The sequence below is a fragment of the Capricornis sumatraensis genome, chromosome 14, assembly GCF_032405125.1.
Source record: "Capricornis sumatraensis isolate serow.1 chromosome 14, serow.2, whole genome shotgun sequence".
In the NCBI taxonomy this organism is placed as follows: domain Eukaryota; kingdom Metazoa; phylum Chordata; class Mammalia; order Artiodactyla; family Bovidae; genus Capricornis; species Capricornis sumatraensis.
In genome coordinates this window covers 35,815,509-35,836,153 of record NC_091082.1, presented here as the reverse complement: position 1 = coordinate 35,836,153, position 20,645 = coordinate 35,815,509, and the positions used below count along the sequence as shown (strand labels likewise).

At 38.6% G+C, this 20,645-nt stretch overlaps 1 protein-coding gene across 1 annotated transcript in view; it reads right to left on the bottom strand.

The window, feature by feature from the left end:
• Positions 1-20,645, bottom strand: part of LOC138090212 (dynein axonemal heavy chain 14-like) — a 301,641-nt gene that overhangs the window by 88,954 nt on the left and 192,042 nt on the right. The window contains exons 50-55 of the mRNA XM_068985722.1: positions 17,051-17,159; positions 15,669-15,794; positions 11,310-11,404; positions 9,223-9,382; positions 2,018-2,149; positions 1,567-1,662 (exon numbers count right to left, since the gene is read on the bottom strand). Of these exons, the coding sequence (XP_068841823.1) occupies positions 1,567-1,662; positions 2,018-2,149; positions 9,223-9,382; positions 11,310-11,404; positions 15,669-15,794; positions 17,051-17,159 (718 nt within the window). The remainder of the gene's footprint in view (positions 1-1,566; positions 1,663-2,017; positions 2,150-9,222; positions 9,383-11,309; positions 11,405-15,668; positions 15,795-17,050; positions 17,160-20,645) is intronic.

Here is a 20,645-nt window from a genome sequence, read left to right as displayed (position 1 = left end):
GCTGGCTGAATCACAAGCTGGAATTAAGATTGCTGGGAGAAATATCAACAATCTCAGATATGCTAATAATAACACTCTAACGGCAAGAAAGTGAAGAGAAACTAAAGAGCTTCTTGACAAGGATGAAAGAGGAGAGTGAAAAGCTGGCTTAAAACTTAACATTCAAAAAACTAAGATCGTGCAACTGGTCCCAACAGTTCAGTTCAGTTCAGTTCAGTCGTTCAGTCACGTCCAACTCTTTGCGACCCCATGAATCGCAGCACGCCAGGCCTCCCTGTCCATCACCAACTCCCAGAGTTCACCCAAACTCACGTCCATCCAGTCAGTGATGCCATCCAGCCATTTCATCCTCTGTCGTCCCCTTCTGCTCCTGCCCCCAATCCCTCCCAGCATCAGAGTTTTTCCAATGAGTCAACTCTTTGCATGAGGTGGCTAAAGTACTGGAGTTTCAGCTTTAGCTTCATTCCTTCCAAAGAACACCCAGGACTGATCTCCTTTAGAATGGACTGGTTGGATCTCCTTGCAGTCCAAGGGACTCTCAAGAGTCTTCTCCAACACCACAGTTCAAAAGCATCAATTCTTTGGCGCTCAGGTTTCTTCACAGTCCAACTCTCACATCTATACATGACTACTGGAAAAACCATAGCCTTGACTAGACAGACCTTTGTTGGCAAAGTAATGTCTCTGCTTTTTAATATGCTGTCTAGGTTGGTCATAACCTTCCTTCCAAGGAGTAAGCGTCTTTTAATTTCATGACTGAAATCACTGGTCCCATCACTTCATGGCAAATAGAAGAGGACAAAGTGGAAACAGTGACAGATTTTATTTTCTTGGGCTCAAAAATCACTGCGGACATTGACTGCAGCCATGAAATTAAAAGACACTTTGCTCCTTGGAAGGTAAGTATGACAAACTTTACTTGCAAAGCTTCTGTATAGTCAGTACTATGGTTTTTCTAGTAGTCATGTACAGATGTGATAGTTGGACCATATAGAAGGCTGAGTGCCAAAGAATTGATGCTTTGGAATTGTAGTGCTGGAGAAGACTCTTGAGAGTCCCTTGGACTGCAAGGAGATCAAACCAGTCAATCCTAAAGGAAATAAACCTTGGATATTCATTGGAAGGACTGATGCTGAAGCTGAAGCTCCAACACTTTGCCTACTTGACGCGAAGAGCTGACTCATTGGAAAAGATCCTGATTCTGGGGAAGATAGAAGGCAAAAGGAGGAGGTGGCGGAGAATGAGATGGTTAGATAGCATCAACAACTCAGTGGATATGAATTTGAGCAAACTCTGGGAGACAGTGAAAGACTGAGGAGGCTGCCATGTTGCAGTCCATGGGGTAGCAAAGAATCAGACACAGCTTAGTGACTAAACAACAACACCACCTGGAAAGCCTTATAGTATTTATATTATTTAATTAATCACAATTAATCTTTTCACTGCCTGTATTATTATCTTTATTTTACATTAAACTGATAGTCTATTGAGATAATGACTCTTTCCTGATGTTTTTGTCTAGTTCATAAAGACTTTGAGAGTGTAACAAGTAAAGAAATTTCTTACCAGCTGTAAACCTCTTTGTTTTTCGTCCAATCTTTGTTTTGCAATTTTTAGGACATTTTGAGCTTCAGCCACTTGGATTTGTTTAGGGCCCACCAGCTTAAACAGAATGTCACAAAATTTAAGTGCTTCAATTCAAGTTCACTGTTGAAAATACCACTTAAGATTAAAAGACACTTTCATATGTCAACTCTTAAGCTTTCTTAGTGTACAAAGGGAAATAACTAGTTTAATATGGAGAAACATTAAAACAAATAAAACAATAGCATAGTTGTCATAAATTCAAGAACATGACAGGAGAATCTGATGTCTAAGAGTTAACATAATATGGTTGTTAAAGTGTGTTTCATTAAGCATTCTTTCCACAGAAGTTCATTTGAGCATTAAATGCTTTTCTGGGACAATGACGTATCACTTGCAAATTGTTATAGGTATTTAAGAGGAAAAAGCATACCTTCTGTGCTTCATGGTAGCTATTCAAAGCTATAACCCACTGGCACATAGAGCAACAAGCAACAGAAACTAGAGCAATCTTGTTTGGGTTGAAATCAGGTAAGACTAAAATCTTCTTCAGTTTTATGAAAACCTAGAGAGAACAGTTCATGTATTACATGAGAAATATTATTGATCTGAAGTTTTCCCCAATTTACCCCATAGAGAAATTTTGTTTCAATAAAAATACTCAACTACTCTTCAAAAGGAGAATGTAAGACATGCCTGGATACAAACTGGCTCTAGTATCACTAATTTTTTAAAGAAGAGGGGAAAAGCCTCTACTGTTGCTGTTATTGTTACAGTAGCTATATTATAGTTGTTGTTGTTGTTGTTTTAAGAACTCCATTTTAAAATGAAAATAAAACAAGTCACCTTTCTCTAGTTTTGTGGAATGTGGTGTATAAGGAGGTCTGAAGTCTTCTTCTTGTGTACCTTAAGTGTGTCACCTGGAAAACCACCCTCAATTTCTGTTCCATAAGAAGCATTCGGCAGGGCACAGTCCTCTACAATGTTCTGTCTGGTCAATGATGGTGGTACGGCCTGGCGCATGCTGGGGCTCACTGAGGACATTGTTCTACAGCTTGGTTGTGTCACATGTCTATGGATCCACCTCATCTAAATGGTACAGCCTAGTTTAGAGTTAGTTATATACTATTTCTCCTATACTTTAGGGAGAAATAATCAGAAGGAAATCTTTCTCAGACTGATACTCCTTGTCCCATCCTTTCTAACCAGGCACTTCCTTTCTTGCCTGGAAGGACAGGACCATTTTGCTGAATAATTCAGATGGAATGTGGTCCATTCTCAATGATTACTTGTGTTTTTATTGTCATTTAAAATGCTGTTAGGCTTTTAATCATTTCTTTAGATAAGCTATTACTTTTTGAAGTTGAAAGATCTATTTAAGCATAACCATAGGGTATCATTTTTGCTAAGAATACTTCAGAGAGTGAAGAGTTGTCGCATTAATTCATGAGTGGTATGGTTGGCAACACATATTCTGCTAAAAAAATTCACCTTGTTCAGGTTCTACTCTATACTTCCTAATAGCACAGATTGATTGTGTTGTTAGCTATTTAATGTCTGTTTTCCCTGTTACAATGTAAACTTCATAACATCAATAAGTGGGTTTTATAAACTATTGTAATGTCTCACAATGTCTCTTATATGGGAAATAATCCATAAATATTTATTGAATTAATGAGTATTCACCCCTTCAGCTGTGACGGTGCCATTCATATATATATAAATCTTTTAGTTTGTCCCTGAACTTAGCTCTCAGCTTGGCTCCTATGTAATATCCCTGTTCAGAAATTATTCCAGCATCTACACATCCAAAGCTACTTCTATATTTTTAGGTAATATTGTTGCAGCAGCAATCACCAAGTAGTACCAAAATCTGTATTAGTTTCTTGTGGCCATTGTAACAAATTACCACAAACTGGGTGACTTAAAACAACAGCAATTTATTTTCTCACAGTTCTGGAGACTGGAAATTTGAAATCAAGGTATAGATCGAGTAGTTCTCTGGGTAAGGGCTCTGCATGGCCTCCCACTCTATTGGTGCCCTGAACTCCACTGCTTGCTCAAGACTTTGGTCCTCTCATCCTTCTTGCAGTCCTACAGTAAACCTACATTCTTCAGAATTAAATCTGCTCCAGTAAAACCATTTACTAGGTGTCCAGACTACCTTATTAATTTTTTTTTTTTCTGTGCTCTAATCTAACCCTCATCTTCTCACACATAAAACGGTACTTGTAAAGTACTCAGAACAGTGTTTGGTACATGTTATATGAACATCTGTTACATGAATGAAAAAAGTTTCAGAGATCTGGTTCAAGGTAGTGACATAGAAGGGTTCTGAACTCCCTCCCTCTCATGGCCACACTGAATCTACAGCTACACACGCATGCGTGCTAAGTTGCTTCAGTCATGTCAGTCATTTCTGACTCTGGGCGACCCTATGAACTGTAGCCTGCCAGGTTCCTCTGTCCATGGAATTCTCTAGGCAAGAATACTGGAGTGGGTTGCCATGCCCTCCTCCAGGAGATCTTCCTGATCTAGGGATAGAACCCGTGTCTCTTGCGTCTCCTGCACTGGCACGTGGGTTCTTTACCACTAGCGCCACCTACACGTAGGGAGCAATAATCTCTGGAAGAAAGCCAAAAACTACCTGAGTGATTCCTATACTTGGATGAAAGAGATAAGACCCCACACTGTAGGAGGTAGGAGAGGCTGAGACACAACCTCGCCATGGTGTGGTGTCTCACAGTTGGCAGGGAACTCACAACCCTGAGCTTCTCCTTGAGAATTGAAGGGTGTGAAACCCACATCTGACAACCCAACTTCAGGACCTGCACCTGAGAAAAAAATTCCACAATACATATAGCTTTCCATGGGGACTCACCCATCCCAGGACCCAACACAGAGGACTGACTGAAAGTGCCACGGTTTCCAGTGAAAGAGGCTATTTGCTTATATCAAACCTTCAGTCTGAGGGGTAGGCTTCTAAATTTAACACACCTCTTGGAATGACAAAAAGAAGAACAAATGAAGCACAAAGTTGATAGAAGGAAGGAAAGATCAGTGCAGAAATAAATGGTTATTAAAAAATCGACAGAAAAAAACTCAATAGGATTAAAAGCTGTTTTCCTTTTTTTAAAGATAAAAAAACTTGAAAAATCTGTAGCTAGACTCACTAAGAAAAAAATAAAGAACACGCAAATCAGTAAAATCAGAAATGTAAATTGAGATGTTGCAACTGATACCACAGAAATATAAAAAATCATAACTGACCACTGTGAAAAATCATATACCAGCAAACTGGACAATCTAAAAGAAATGGATAAATTCCTAGAAATATTCAACCTATCAAGACTGAATCATGATGAATCAGGAATTCTGAACAGACTGGTTACTAATAAAAAGACTGAAGTGAAAGTCGCTCAGTCATGTCTGACTCTCTGTGACCCAATGGACTGTAGCCTGCCAGGCTCCTCTGTCCATGGAATTCTCCAGGTCAGAATACTGGAGTAGGCTGCCCTCCTCCAGGGGACCTTCCCAACCCAGACATTGAACCCAGGTCTCCCACACTGCAAGTGGATTCTTTACCATCTGAACCACCATCAATAAATAAAAACCTCCCAACAAGCAAAAGTCTGGCACCAGTTGGCTTCACTGGTGAATTCTACCAAACATATAACAGAGGAGTTGATACCAATCCTTCTCAAATTCTTCCAAAAAATAGAAGAAGAGGGAACACTTTCAAACTCATTTTTGTTTTTTTAATCAGGCTAGCATTACCTTGATACTAAAACCAGACAGGATACTACAAGAAAAGAAAATTATCTCTGATGAACATAGACACAAAAATCCACAAAAATATAAGCAAATTGAAATCAACAATATATTAAAAGGATCATAAACCATAATCAAGCTGGGTTTATTCCAGGGATGGATTCAAGGATGCTTCAGCATCGTGGTACACCATATTAACAAAATGAAGGGTAAAAATCATATGATCATCTCAATGGATGCAGAAGAAGCATTTGACAAAATTCAATTTTGATTTATGAGAAAGATGCTCAACAAATTGGCTTTAGAAGGAATATAGCTCAACATAATAAAGGTCATATGTGACAAAGCCATAGCTAACATCATACTCAATGAGATAGAACTGAAATTTGTTTTTATAAGATGAAAAACAAGATAGGGATGCTCACTCTTGCCACTTTATTCAACACAGTGTTGGAAGTTCTAGCCATAGCGAGTAGCCAAAAAAAAAAGGCACCTAAATTGAAAAAGAAGACATAAAACTGTCACTATTTCCAGATGACATAATATTAAATGTAGAATACCCTAAACTTCTACCAAAAAAGTGTTAGAACTAACAAATTCCATAAAGTTGCAGCAGACAAAATTAGTATGTAAAAATCAGTTGCATTTCTATACACAAACAATAAATTCTCATAAAGAGAAATTTAGATTTTCTAATGTAGAAAATTCCATTTACAACTGCATCAAAAAGAATAAAATATCTAAAAATATACTTAACTAAAGGAGTGAAATATCTGATATTGATGAAGGAAATTAAAGAAGACACAATAAATGAAGAGATCGTTTGTGCTTATAGATTAAAAAAATTAATATTGTTAAAATGCTCTTACTACCCAAAGCAATCTACAGATTCAAAACAATACTTACCAAAATTCCAATGGCATTTTTCACAGAAATAGAATAAACAATCCTAAAATTTGTATGGAACCATAAAAGACCCTGAATAGACAAAGGAACCTTGAGAAAAAACAAAGAGGGAGGCATCTTGATTTCTGTTTTTCACATATATTACAGAACTGTGGTAAACAAAACAATGTTGTATTGGCATAAAAACAGACACAGAGATCAATGGAACAGAATAGAGAGCCCAGAAATGAACACAAGTGTATATGGTCTATTAATTTAAATAAAGGAGACAAGAATATACAATAGGTGAAAGGACAGTCTCTTTTACTAAAGAGACTGCAAAAGAATAAAACTGAACCACACTATCTTACACCGTACAGAAATTAACTCAAAATTAATTAAAGACTTGAACATGAGACCCCAAATCATAAAACTTCTGGAAGAAAACACAGGCTGTAAGCTACTTGACATTGACCTTGGTGATGATTTTGGATTTGACACCAAAAGCAAGGCAATAATAGCAAAAATAAGTAAGTGTGATGACCTCAAATTAGAAAGTTGTACAGTAAAGGAAACCATCAATGAAAAGAAAAAGCAATCTAAAAAACACGAGAAAATATTTGCAAACCATATATGTAATAAAAGGTTAACATTCAAAATAAATGAGGCTTCTCACGTGGTGCAGTGGTAAAGAATCCGCCTGCCTGGAATCGCCATCTGGAGGCCTGGACGTGAGATGGCAACGCTGCCCTCCGTGAAGGAAGAAGCAGAAGAGGCCTGGTGGCACCGCGTAGGGTGTGGGGCCCGTCCTGCCTGCCGCGCCCCCTCCACGTGTGTCTGTCCAGGGACTCGCCTGAGCCCCGGGTGTGGACCCTGGCGGAGGGGCTAGGAGTGGTCCCCCTCAGTTCTGCACTTCCTAGTTTGGACCATTTCATTCCTGAGGCTGCTGTTGCTTTCTAGGCATCTGGCTGGTGCCCCAAGTTGTCCTGTGCAGCTGTAGACCAGGAGCCGTGGCCCGAGCTCGGCCCCGGGGTCGTCGGGCCTCCTTCCTTCCTTCACTGCCAGCTCTCACCTCGGCCCCCCAGGCCGGCTCCTTGCTTCAGCAGGACCTCCCTCTCTCATTTCCCACGAAGCTTCTGGTTTTCCCTGGGACCAGTATGGGCCATGACCCACAGAACTCGTCTGCTGGCCTTGGGGCCAGAGCTTTTCCACTTGGGTTGAAAAAGCAGTGACTCTAGCACTGGCTTTCAGAAGGTCGGGGGCTTCCCTGGTGGCTCAGACGGTAAAGCGTCTGTGCACAATGCCGGAGCTGGGTTCAATCCCTGGGTCGAGAAGATCCCCTGGGGAAGGAAACCGCAATCCACTCCAGTACTCTTGCCTGGAAAATTCCATGGACTGAGGAGCCTGGTAGGCTACAGTACACGGGGAAGCAAAGAGTTGGACACGACTGAGCGACTTCACTCACTCACTCAGGTGTGATCCCTGAGAAAATCCTCTGGAGTAGGAAATGGCAATTTACTCCAGTGTTCTTGCCTGGAAAACTCCATGAACAGAGGAGCGGGTGGGCTCCAGTCCATAGACTCGCAAAGAGTCGGACATGACTGAACGACTAACACACTCACACGTATCCCAAATAAATAATTCACCTAATCCAACAGCAAAAACACCAAGCTGATTAAAAAATGGGCAAAGGATCTGAATACATGTTTTCCCAAAGAAGACATACAGATAGGTAACAGATATATGCAAAGGTGTTTCACATCATTAATAATCAGGGAAATACAAACAACCACAATGAGCTATCATCACTGTTAAAATGGTTATTATCAAAAGACCACAAATAACAACTGTGGGTGGGAAAGTGGAATACTTGTGCACTGTTAGTAGAAATGTAAATTGGTGAATCACTACAGAAAACAGTAAGAGGTCTTCAACAATTAAAATAGAAGTGCCAAAAGATCTAGCAAGTTAACTTCTGGGTATTTATCTGAAGGAAACAAAAACACTAACTCAGAAAGATATATTCACCTTCATTTTAACTGCAGCATTATTTATAATAGCAGAGACATGGAAGCAGCTGAAGGGTCCATTAATGGATGAATGCATAAAGAAAATGGGAAAAAACACCCACACAATGAACTATTACTCAGCCATAAGAAAGGAAATTCTTCCACTTTTTATAACTAGAATGGGTCTTGAGAGCACTATGCTGAGTGAAATAAGTCAGACAGAGAAAGACAGAGATCATATGATCTCATGTATGTACAGAACCTTAAAAAAAGAAAACAAAAACCAAAATGAACTCATAGATACAGAAACCAGATTGGTGATTACCAGGGGTGGGGAGCTAGGGATGGTGAAAACAGATGGAGGTGGTCAAAAGGTACAGACTTCTAGTTATAAAATAAATAAGTCCTGGGGATATAATGCACAGCATGGTGGCTGTATTACTAATCCTGTATATCTAAAAGTTTCTAAGAGAGTGAATCTTGAAAGTTCTCATCACATTAAAAAATGTTTGAAACTATGTGTGGTGATGGATATTAACTAGACTTTCTGTGGTGATTATTTTGCAGTGTATACAAATATCAAATCAGTATGCTGTACACCTAAAACTAATATAATGTATATCAATTATATATCAGTTAAAAAATCTCAGACACCTTTATCCACACCTTATACTTTCATAAAGCTATACAATCCATCCAGAAAAAAGTTTCCCCCACTATTGACCTCTCCTATTTTCATTATATAAAGAGGTCCTGAGACATGACATTTTTCTAATTTTGGTGACATATTGCTTTACCTTGTCACTTCCAGAAAACCATTTATGACTGCATATACAGCTTGCTCTCTGATCTTTCACCCTCACCATTGTCTTCCAATTTTAATGCAAGACTCCAGTGTTAGTACTTCCATTTGACTTGCAGATTATAAGTATGGAATGTATCAATTATGCATTAATTAGAGATGAACTTTTACCTTCTCAGGTATGCTGTCCTTGTCAATGTTAATCAGTTTTTTTAGGAAACCAGTTTCTGAAAGAAGTAACTTTGCTGTAGTCCAGTTAGGTTTCTTTTGCAGAAGAATACAAACTGCATTCATGACAGTCAGTACAAGGTAAGGAGGCTGTGTATATACTCTGTAATAAATGGTTAAAATCTAATCAACTTCATAACTGAAATCAAAGATACCCTGTAAACTATCTCAAAAGATAATACAGATTTTTAACAAGTATTTTGGTAAGAAGAACTATTCGCCAATATATAGCTATTTCATCATTCAGTTCAGTTCAGTTCAGTCGCTCAGTCGTGTCCGACTCTTTGCGACCCCATGAATCCCAGCACGCCAGGCCTCCCTGTCCATCACCAACTCCCGGAGTTCACTCAGACCCACGTCCATCAAGTCAGTGATGCCATCCAGCCATCTCATCCTCTGTAGTCCCCTTCTCCTCCTGCCCAGCATCAAAGTCTTTTCCAATGACTCAACTCTTCGCATGAGGTGGCCAAAGTACTGGAGTTTCAGCTTTAGCATCATTCCTTCCAAAGAAATCCCAGGGTTGATCTTCAGAATGGACTGGTTGGATCTCCTTGCAGTCCAAGGGACTCTCAAGAGTCTTCTCCAACACCACAGTTCAAAAGCATCAATTCTTCAGCACTCTGCCTTCTTCACAGTCCAACTCTCACATCTATACATGACCACAGGAAAAACCATAGCCTTGACTAGATGGACCTTAGTCGGCAAAGTATCTTCAAAAATTTGAGTATCTTTAGTACATGGGTATCTTTGCTTTAGGAAGATGAAATGAACAACACTTAACTATGTAGAACATAGAGAAATTTGGTGGCTCAGAGGTTAAAGCGTCTGCCTCTAACGCGGGAGACCTGGGTTCGATCCCTGGGTGGGGAAGATCCCCTGGAGAAGGAAATAGCAACCCACTCCAGTATTCTTGCCTGGAGAATCCCATGGATGGAGGAGCGTGGTAGGCTACAGTCCACAGGGTCGTGAAGAGTCGGACACGATTGAGCGACTTCACTTCACTTCACTTCACTTCACTTCACTTCATGTAGAACATACAAATTAGATGTTAATTATTTTCATTACAAAAGTATTTGCTGCAGAGTTCTTTAAAAGAAGGACCTCTCCTCTTTCATCCCAGTATTGGTTTACTGATAGCCACTTGACAGAAACACTGTATGTGTGTGTGTTGGGGGGTGGGGGGTAGTTGAGAGTCAACCCTATTCCTGTAATTTGAAGGGTGCTATAAGGTGCAACTCCCTTTAAACAATCCTCTGATTATTCTTCATCCTGATCTAAAATTCCTACTATAAAGATCACAGTAATATAGAGTTGAGGGAGGGAGGGTAGATGGGAATTTGTCTCCTAAGTTATTAATGATGTAATTATTGGAACATTGGAAGTTGCCTCTTAGCTACGTCCGAATCAGCTGACATGTGTTTGTGCGTGCTAAGTCCCTTCAGTGGTGGAAACAGCAGGTGGGAAAGAGAATGGACTAAACTGTGTCTCTGCTGCATGTCCTAAGAATAGCAATGAAGGTCATATCATAAGGCATTTCATTTGTCTGGCATTTTGAAGTGAAGTGAAATGTACATTAGCAACATCACAAGGGATAGTGTTTAAAAAACAAAACAAAACAAAAAAAAAATCAAGGCATATGCAAGGAATTCAAGCATTAGGTCAGTTTTCTTTAGCTTTAGTACAAGGGCAGGGGAAAAGGCCTGCTTAATCAGAGGAAACCAGTTAGCACTAATCTTTTTTGAGCACTTGCCTTAAGCCAGACTATTCTAAACATTTTACATGTTTCAACTCATCCAATCCTTTCAGCATTTATTATTACCCCAATTGCATAGAAGGGAAGTTGAAACACAGAAAGGCTGTATACTAGAAAGCAGAAGTGCCAGAATTCCAACCCAGGAAGCTTGGTACCAGAGCCCATGATACGTAAAATGGCTTATTTTAAAAGTAGGATATAGACATAACTTTCCCCATGTATTTTTGTTTTATTTTGAGTTCTTGCAACTCAAAAGAGACCTCAGTAAATTACTCACCTTAATTCAGAGACATCAGCTTTATCCAGGGCGTTTAGAGCCACAATTGCCTTGTCGAGAGCTGGCAGTACACTTTTTAATTCATTGTCAGCTTTCTGCAATAAAGTTATAAGTCCCTAAATACTATGAATGAATGAATACTATGAATGAATATAGTTGCATACTTAAAATTTTTATATTTTAAAGTTGGAAAATGTAATTCGACATTTTTACAATGCCCATAAGTTATGCTTCTGTATAACTTAGGGATGTACACATGTGCTTGCACTGTTAGAAGCATGTGTTACTGTCTTAAATTAGTGCATTTTGTGATCTCTGATGAGAAGTTATCTGTGAGAAGTGAAAACACTGAGTGTTTTCTGCCTTCTGTGTTAGACTTAGTGTAGTTTTAACATTGCCGTTTTGGGAGTGGTCCACTTAAAGGTGGAATTCTAAAGAATCCATCTGCCAATGCAGGAGACACTGGTTTGATCCTTGAGTCCTGATCCCCTAGAAGAGGAAATCGTAACCCACTCCAGTATTCTTGCCTGGAGAAGTCCATGGACAAAGGAGCCTGGCGGGCTACAGTCCATGGGTTGCAAAGAGTTGGACACAACTAAGTGACTGAACATGCACTTAAAGACAGATTACTGTAAAGCTAATGAAGTTTGAAACCCCTCAGCTGCACAGATCCCCTTCCAAGTTCCTGGAAGGAATTTTGCCAGTATGTGTGCAGGGTCATACATTTTTGTGAAGTAAGACATTCTATTTGCAATCAGATAAGATCAATTTCTCTACCCTTTTGACTGACTCTTTGTCAGCTATTCTGTCATGAAAGGTGGTGCTGGATTGACTGTGGATATTTTTGGGATTTCGCTAACAAGCTGACTTGGGGGTTATATTTATGTTGCTTAGAGTCACTTCTCTGTATAATTAAGTTATTACATGCTATTACATATACGAATGACTTCTAGAAATACTTCTGTTGTCTGCTGTTCCAACTTTCCTGGTGATGTGACATTAAGGTGAAGGGCCAGAGGTCATACTATGATATAACTTGTACTTATAGTGCCCAGCATCAGAAGTTTGTCTGTAGAAAATCCTTCCACTTATTAAGATGAGTAAAATTGCAAGTAGATGGTAGATCCTCATTGACACCTACTCAAAATGGAAGTTCATTCTTCCATGAATATACTTGATAATGCAATGTACACTATTCTAAACCTACTGTACATCTGCCCCCCTTTCTTCGATGAGAGGGAAAGACTAGAGATCTCTTCAAGAAAATTAGAGATACCAAGGGAACATTTCATACAAAGATGGGCTCGATAAAGGACAGAAATGGTATGGACCTAACAGAAACAGAAGATATTAAGAAGAGGTGGCGAGAATACACAGAACTGTACAAAAAAGATCTTCATGACCCGGATAATCATGATGATGTGATCACTAATCTAGAGCCAGACATCTTGGAATGTGAAGTCAAGTGGACCTTAGAAAGCATCACTACGAACAGAGCTAGTGGAATAGATGGCATTCCAGTTGAGCTATTTCAAATCCTGAAAGATGATGCTGTGAAAGTGCTGCACTCAATATGCCAGCTAATTTGGAAAACTCAGCAGTAGCCACAGAACTGGAAAAGGTCAGTTTTCATTCCAATCCCAAAGAAAGGCAATGCCAAAGAATGCTCACACTACCCCACAATTGCACTCATCTCACATGCTAGTAAAGTAATGCTCAAAATTCTCCAAGCCAGGCTTCAGCAATACGTGAACCGTGAACTTCCTGATGTTCAAGCTGGTTTTAGAAAAGGCGGAGGAACCAGAGATCAAATTGCCAACATCCGCTGGATCATGGAAAAAGCAAGAGAGTTCCAGAAAAACATCTACTTCTGCTTTATTGACTATGCCAAAGCCTTTGACTGTGTGGATCACAATAAACAATGGAAAATTCTGAAAGAGATGGGAATACCAGACCACCTAACCTGCCTCTTGAGAAACTTGTATGCAGGTCAGAAAGCTACAGTTAGAACTGGACATGGAACAACAGACTGGTTCCAAATAGGAAAAGGAGGACGTCAAGGCTGTATATTGTCACCCTGCTTATTTAACTTCTATGCAGAGTACATTATGAGAAATGCTGGACTGGAAGAAACACAAGCTGGAATCCAGATTGCCGGGAGAAATATCAATAACCTCAGATATGCAGATGACACCACCCTTATGGCAGAAAGTGAAGAGGAACTAAAGAGCCTCTTGATGAAAGTGAAAGAGGAGAGTGAAAAAGTTGGCTTAAAGCTCCACATTCAGAAAATGAAGATCATGGCAACCGGTCCCATCACTCCATGGGAAATAGATGGGGAAACAGTAGAAACAGTGTCAGACTTTATTTTTTTGGGCTCCAAAATCACTGCAGATGGTGACTACAGCCATGAAATTAAAAGACGCTTACTCCTTGGAAGGAAAGCTGTGATCAACCTAGATAGCATATTCAAAAGCAGAGACATGACTTTGCTGACTAAGGTCCGTCTAGTCAAGGCTATGATTTTTCCAGTAGTCATGTATGGATGTGAGAGTTGGACTGTGAAGAAACCTGAGCGCCGAAGAATTGATGCTTTTGAACTGTGGTGTTGGAGAGACTCTTGAGAGTCCATTGGACTGTAAGGAGATCCAATCAGTCCATTCTGAAGGAGATCAGCCCTGGGATTTCTTTGGAAGGAATGATGCTAAAGCTGAAACTCCAGTACTTTGGCCACCTCATGCGAAGAGCTGACTCATTGGAAAAGACTTTGATGCTGGGGGGGATTGGGGGCAGGAGGAGAAGGGGACGACAGGGGATGAGATGGCTGGATGGCATCACTGACTCTATGGACGTGAGTCTGAGTGAACTCCGGGAGTTGGTGATGGACAGGGAGGCCTGGCGTGCTGGGATTCATGGGGTCGCAAAGAGTCGGACACGACTGAGCGACTGAACTGAACTGAACTGATCTGAACTGATTCAACAAGAATTAATCAGGATTCATGGACTTTTAGGTAATAATTATCATAATTTGGAAAGATGTTTTAAAATGTCTCATTGAAAGAAGTGAGAAATTACAGATTCCTTGTACAGATATATGTCAAATGTGCCTTATTTTATAATTTTTAATTCTTATCAGATCATCTTCAGAAGACAAAGCAGCTCTAGGGACTGTTTATTTGGTTTGTGTCACTTCTCTCATTGCCTGAATAATTCTGTCTTTTTAGACTGGCCAATTTCCCTCTGTTCCCTCTAGTCAGAATTCCAATAGGAACCAGTATGGTGTAGTAGATTACCAAATGTTCAACCCTGGTCTGATCAATGGCCGCCCCTAGTCAGAGAAGGCAAAGAGTGGAATTTCACATTTTCCATGTGCAAAAGTTTTTTCATGGAGCAACTCCATGAATTTAAAAAAAAAATATATATATATATATAAAATATATATATATTAGCTAAAACCTCAGTTGGGGGAATTATTTATTTATGTTAAATACAAAAGCTACTATCATTAGCTAATATCTCAAAGTACCACAATAAATATTTAGGCAAGGTTTATTATAAATGATAGTGAATGTGAATAGATATTTCTAATAGCCTTTTTGATAATTTCAAAATATTCTTCTTGGCTCCTTGTTAGATCTGATTACATCATCATTAAAAACATGGCTGAAGAATAAGTAGTTCCTACCAGAGATATGAGAGGTATCAGCCTGCTGTCTTCTCATTGTTCATTTGTACTTCCAGTGTTAGCATTATTTTCAATCCAAGGTTTCTCTGAGAAACCTTTTCAAGCTGCCTGTCCATATTTTTTTTTATTTTTTTAAATATAAATGTATTTATTTTAATTGGAGGCTAATTACTTTACAATATTGTATTGGTTTTGCCATACATCAACATGAATCTGCCACGGGTATACATGTGTTCCCCATCCTGGACCCCCCTCCCACCTCCAAGCTGGATAACATAATAGGTAAATCCCCTCACTTGGGCAAAATAAACTGCAGGGCTTCCTGCTTAGCATTGAGGAAATGAGGAGGCCACCGCAACAACCCTTCCATCCTTCAGATGATCCTCTTGGAGGCCACATGCATTTCTGATATGGGTTGAATGAGTGTTATTCATTTTAATCAGGAGAAGCAGACTATCTATTTTCCTAAGGGACCCTCTGTCTTTGCACTTCACTTAATAGTACTTTGCATCTAGTAGGTATTAATATAAATATTTTCTGGGAAAAAAATGAAAAACAGGCAAAGTTGGAACACTATATATTTACAAGCAGTTAGCCTGACTTTAAAGTTTTTGGGGTAGGAAACAATTTTGCAAATCTCTAAGTGACTTTCACTGATTATATTTTAATTTTACCTGAGCATACTCTTCTACGATTCTTACTTCTTCTTCCATGATTTCTTCATCCTGTTTAACAAGCATCTGAACTTTCTCAACCACTTGGGAATCTTTCTGTAGTTTTTCCATTAGGATTTCTTTCTCCTAATGAACCAAACAACTCTTCTTAAAATAAGTTTTAAGAGACATGATATCTTTTTAAAAGGATAAATCAAATAGCTTATTTCATTCTTACAGAATTTGTCAAAATCACCATGAAATATATTTGTTTAATAGACTAATAAAAATGATTACAACAAATATAATTTCATACAATTTCATACATATAAAGATTGATGATGAGTAATGATTTTTAGAATACTTGGCCAACTGCAAGTTACCACAGTGCATTTCAGATGTATTTAACTAGTAACTGCAGATTTTTCTATTTCATTTATAATTAGCTAAATACTTATTATTGGCTTCCCAGGTGGCTCAGTATTAAAGAATGCACCTGCCAACGCAGGAGACATGGATTCAATCCCTGGGGAAGGAAGATCCCCTGGAGGGAGAAATGGCAACCCACTCCAGTATTCTTGCCTGGAAAATTCCATGGACAGAGGAGTCTGGTGTTCTACAGTCCATGGAGTCACAAAGAATCAGACACAACTGAGCAACTGAGCAATTGTCACATTTAATTATTAAAATATAATAATGGCTGAGTAATATGTCATTACATATAGGTACCACATCTTTTTTTAATCCAATCATCTGTCGATGGACATCTACAATGCTTCCATGTCCTATTGTAAATAGTGTTGCAATGAACATTGGGGTACATGAGTCTTTTTGAGTTACTGTTTTCTCAGGGTTTATGTCCAGTAGTGGAACTGCTGGGTCATATGGCAATTCGCACAGATGTAGAGAAAGGACTTGTGGACACAGGGCAGGAAGGAGAGGGTGGGACGAGCTGAAAGAGTAGCAGTGACATACATACTCTACCATGTACAGAACAGACAGTGGGAAGCTGCTGCATAGCACAGGGAGCTCGGCTTGGTGCTCTGTGATGACCTAGAGGCGTGGAATGGGGGCTGGGTGTGAGGGAGGTCCAAGGAGGGTATATATGTACACATATGGCTGAATCATGTGGTTGTATAGCAGAAACTAACACAATATTATAAACCAATTATATCCCAATAAAAATAATTAAAAAATACAATCATGTTACTACTTTGCTATTGTTGTTGTTACTGCTCCCCTCATTTTACAGATAAGAAAACTAAGACTAAGAGAGGCTGCACAGCTGCATGGTAATAAAGCTGAAGTTCGAACCCATGTTTGTCAAGTATCAGCTTCTGCTTGCAAACACCATTCCATGTTAAACCATAAAAGTTTTAAAAGAGATCCCAAATCAAACACACCTTTGTTTTTTGTTCTATTTGAGGGCCAAGAATCAAGAGCTCCTCCTGCATATCTGTAACTAGAGCAGTTGTTTCCAGGATCTTGGATAGGCCCATATGGAAACGTTCCCTGAAGGGAAAGAAGGTATTAAGAAAGCATTTTGTTGTTGTTCAGTTGCTCAGTAATGTCCAACTCTCTGCGACCCCACGGACTGCAGCACACCAGGCTTCTCTGTCCTTCACTATCTCCTGGAGTTTATTCAAATTCATGTCCATTGAGTCAATGACCCAAACATCTCATCTTGTCATTCCTTTTTCTCTCATGCCCTCAATCTTTCCCAGCATCAGGGTCTTTCCAATGAGTTGGCTCTTTGCATCAGTTAAGAAAGTATAGATATAACAAAATAATAGCCAAGCAAGATTCACTGTAATCATGGACCGGAAGACCACATAGTAAAGATGCCCATTCTCCCCAAAATGATATATAGGTTTCCTGTCAGAATCTCAGTAAAAAAAAAATTTTTTATGTATAGATGTACTTATTCCAAAATTTATATGGAAAGGCAAATGAACTCAGGTAATTAAAATAATTTTGAAAAAAAAGAATAAAGTGGGTGGAATTATTCTACCTGATTGTAAGACTGATTACATACTGACAGTAATCAAGATTATGTGGTATTGGCTGAGAGACAGATATGACGACTGATGGAACAGATAGAGAAGACAAAAGTAAACCCACACAAGGACACCTAACTCAGTTTTGACAAAGGTGCAAAAGCAACAGAGGAAGAAAATGTTTTTCAACAAATGGTGCTGGGGCATCAGTTACATCAGATGAACTGTAACCTAAACCTTACACCTTATGTTTATGCAAAAATTAACTTGAAATGGACCATAGAATTAAATGTAAAACTATACTGCTTTTAGAAGAAAATATACGAAAAAGTGATCAGGATCTAGGGCTTGGTGAAGAGTTCTTAGACAGGAGAAGCATAATTTATAAAAGAAAAAAAAATCATAAATTGGGCTTGATCAAAAATTAGAACCCTTTCCTCTGTGAAAGGGAGAATGAAAATACAAGCTACCAACTGGAATAGGGTATTTGTAATCCACATATCTGACAAAGGACTTATTTTAGAATATATAAAGAATTCTCAAACTAACAATAAAAAATTTGAACAATTTAGAAAATGTGAAAAAGATATGAAGACACATTAAACTGAAAAACATATATGGATGGCAAATAAGGGCATGAAAAGATATTCAGCATCACTAACCACTGAGGTGTAAATTAAGATCACAATGTCATATAATTACCTACTTATTAAAATAGCCAGTATAGAAAATAGTGACAATACCAAATGCTCTCAAGGATGCAGAGAAACTGAATCTCCCATACATAATTTATAAAACTACAAAAAATAGTACAGTCATTTTCAGTAACAATTTGATATTTTCTTCATAGGTTAGATGACCTAACAGTCATACTCTTGCCATTTATCCTAGAGAAACAGAAATTTATATCTGCCCAGAAACCTGTACAGAGATATATTCATAATAACTCCAAATTAGAATCAGCCCAAATTCCTTCAATGGTTAGACAAACTGTGGTACGCCCATATGGACTATTACTTTAGCGATAAAACAGAATAAACTCATGATACATGCAATGGCTTAGATCCCAGAGTGAAAGCACTATCACTCTCTGCATGTGAAGAATAAAAATGGAGACATGCAGAAGAGATTAGCAGTTGCAAGGTATTTGGAATAGGAGGAGGAAAAGAGTGGGAGTGACTGTAGAGAGGGTAGCAGTAGCGGGAATCTGTGATAATGAACTAGTTCTGTATCTTGACTGCTGTTGTGCTTGTACAAATCGCCACCAATGATAAAGTTGAATGGCACAGAACTATAAACACACATTGTGCCAGTGACAGTTTCCTGGTTTTGATGTTGTACTATAGTTAAGTAAAATGTGAGCACTGAGAGAAACCGAGTAAAAGGTACTTTGGACCTCTCTGTACTATTTTTGTAACTTCCTGTGAATCTAATAATGTCCAAAACAAATTTTCTTTTAAAATAAGAAACAATAAGTTTGAAAATTTTTCATTTATCTATTCACTAGAATAAAAAACTGAAAATATACATTTGTATGGAATAAAATAAATAGAAAAATTTAAATAAGAAGACTACAAAGCTATTGGTCAAGAAAATTTTAGTTCTAAGACAGGGAATAAGTTCCATAGAGCATTTTCTAAAAAACTGAATATATGGTTTCTATTTTTTGGACTTTCATAATCTATGAGAACATCATCACCCATACCCTTTAAATTGTGAATTACACAAATATTTTTGATATTTTATTCTTTTATCTAAGGCTCTAGGACAGGTCCTCAAAAGTCTCATGTGGATTACCAGATTAGCTTTTTAAGTCTTCTTCATTTTTATTTTTTGTCTCTCTACAATTTATTCTTCATACCAGAGTGATCTTCCTAAGGTAAGTCTCTTTATACTATTTACCTATGTAAAGAGTTATTATTTGTTGTGTGTTGTGTACGTCAGACATTGTGCTTAGCATTTAATTTGTGAACATATGACCCCCTAGAAACAGGTGATATTAAAAATAAAATGGACTCAAAGGAAAAACTAAAGAAACATAGACAACTGAAACTAAGCTCCCAATGAAGCACACACTTATGACAGGTAACTTGGGCTTTAAAAGTAATTATTTCCCAAAAGGATATCTCCCACTGCTACAGGATGCTAAGTGTTTTGGAGGTGGAGAAGAGGCGTGGACTGGCTGTAAGAGACCCAAAGCACATAATTAACCGTTCCCTTCTTTTTTTTCGTCCCATATCTATTCCTAGGAAGGTTCTTACTGGATTTGTAAGAAGTAAAGAAGAGCTATGACGTTTGGACTTATAACCTGGTGCTTCTTTGTACCACCTAGCTATACTTGATGGATATAAGCACTGATGGATATTGATGATAATGAGCATGCACAGAAGGTGATAACTTAGGTAATCCTCATTACACATCAGGGGGTTAAGGAGATGTTCTAGGATAGTTCAAGGTACATAAGGAAGAAACTATTGAGCAACTTAGGGATGTACAGTGTGGGTAAGACATGGGAAAGACTGGGAAGTGGATGAAGTGATTGTGACAGATACTGGTCATACCAATCACGACTGTGAATGGAGAGCAACAACCTTGGATGGTGAGAAGGGGACACCTTAGAAACTTGGAGGTCGGAAGTAGAAGGAAGTTCCATTAATTCCTTATAACTCTTGTCTATAGGGCATCTGGCCAATTTACCCAGCCTGTGGCCATCATACTCAATTTAATCACTAACTAACAAAAGGCTTAATCCATGGACTTTCAGAAACATTTTAGGAGCTGCTAACCCAGAGGAGTGAATGGCTTTTATATAAAACAATGGAACAAGATTAACCTTTTGAACTAACAGGACTATTTTCACAGACTGTAGCAACTGCTGTACAACTGATGTTGAATGTGCCACTCACAGTTGTTGACAAAAAATAAATGAGATTCTGATACCATGTGAGTAAAATGCTGCTGCTGAGGTTGCTACTGCTTCTGTAAATGTCACGTCTATACT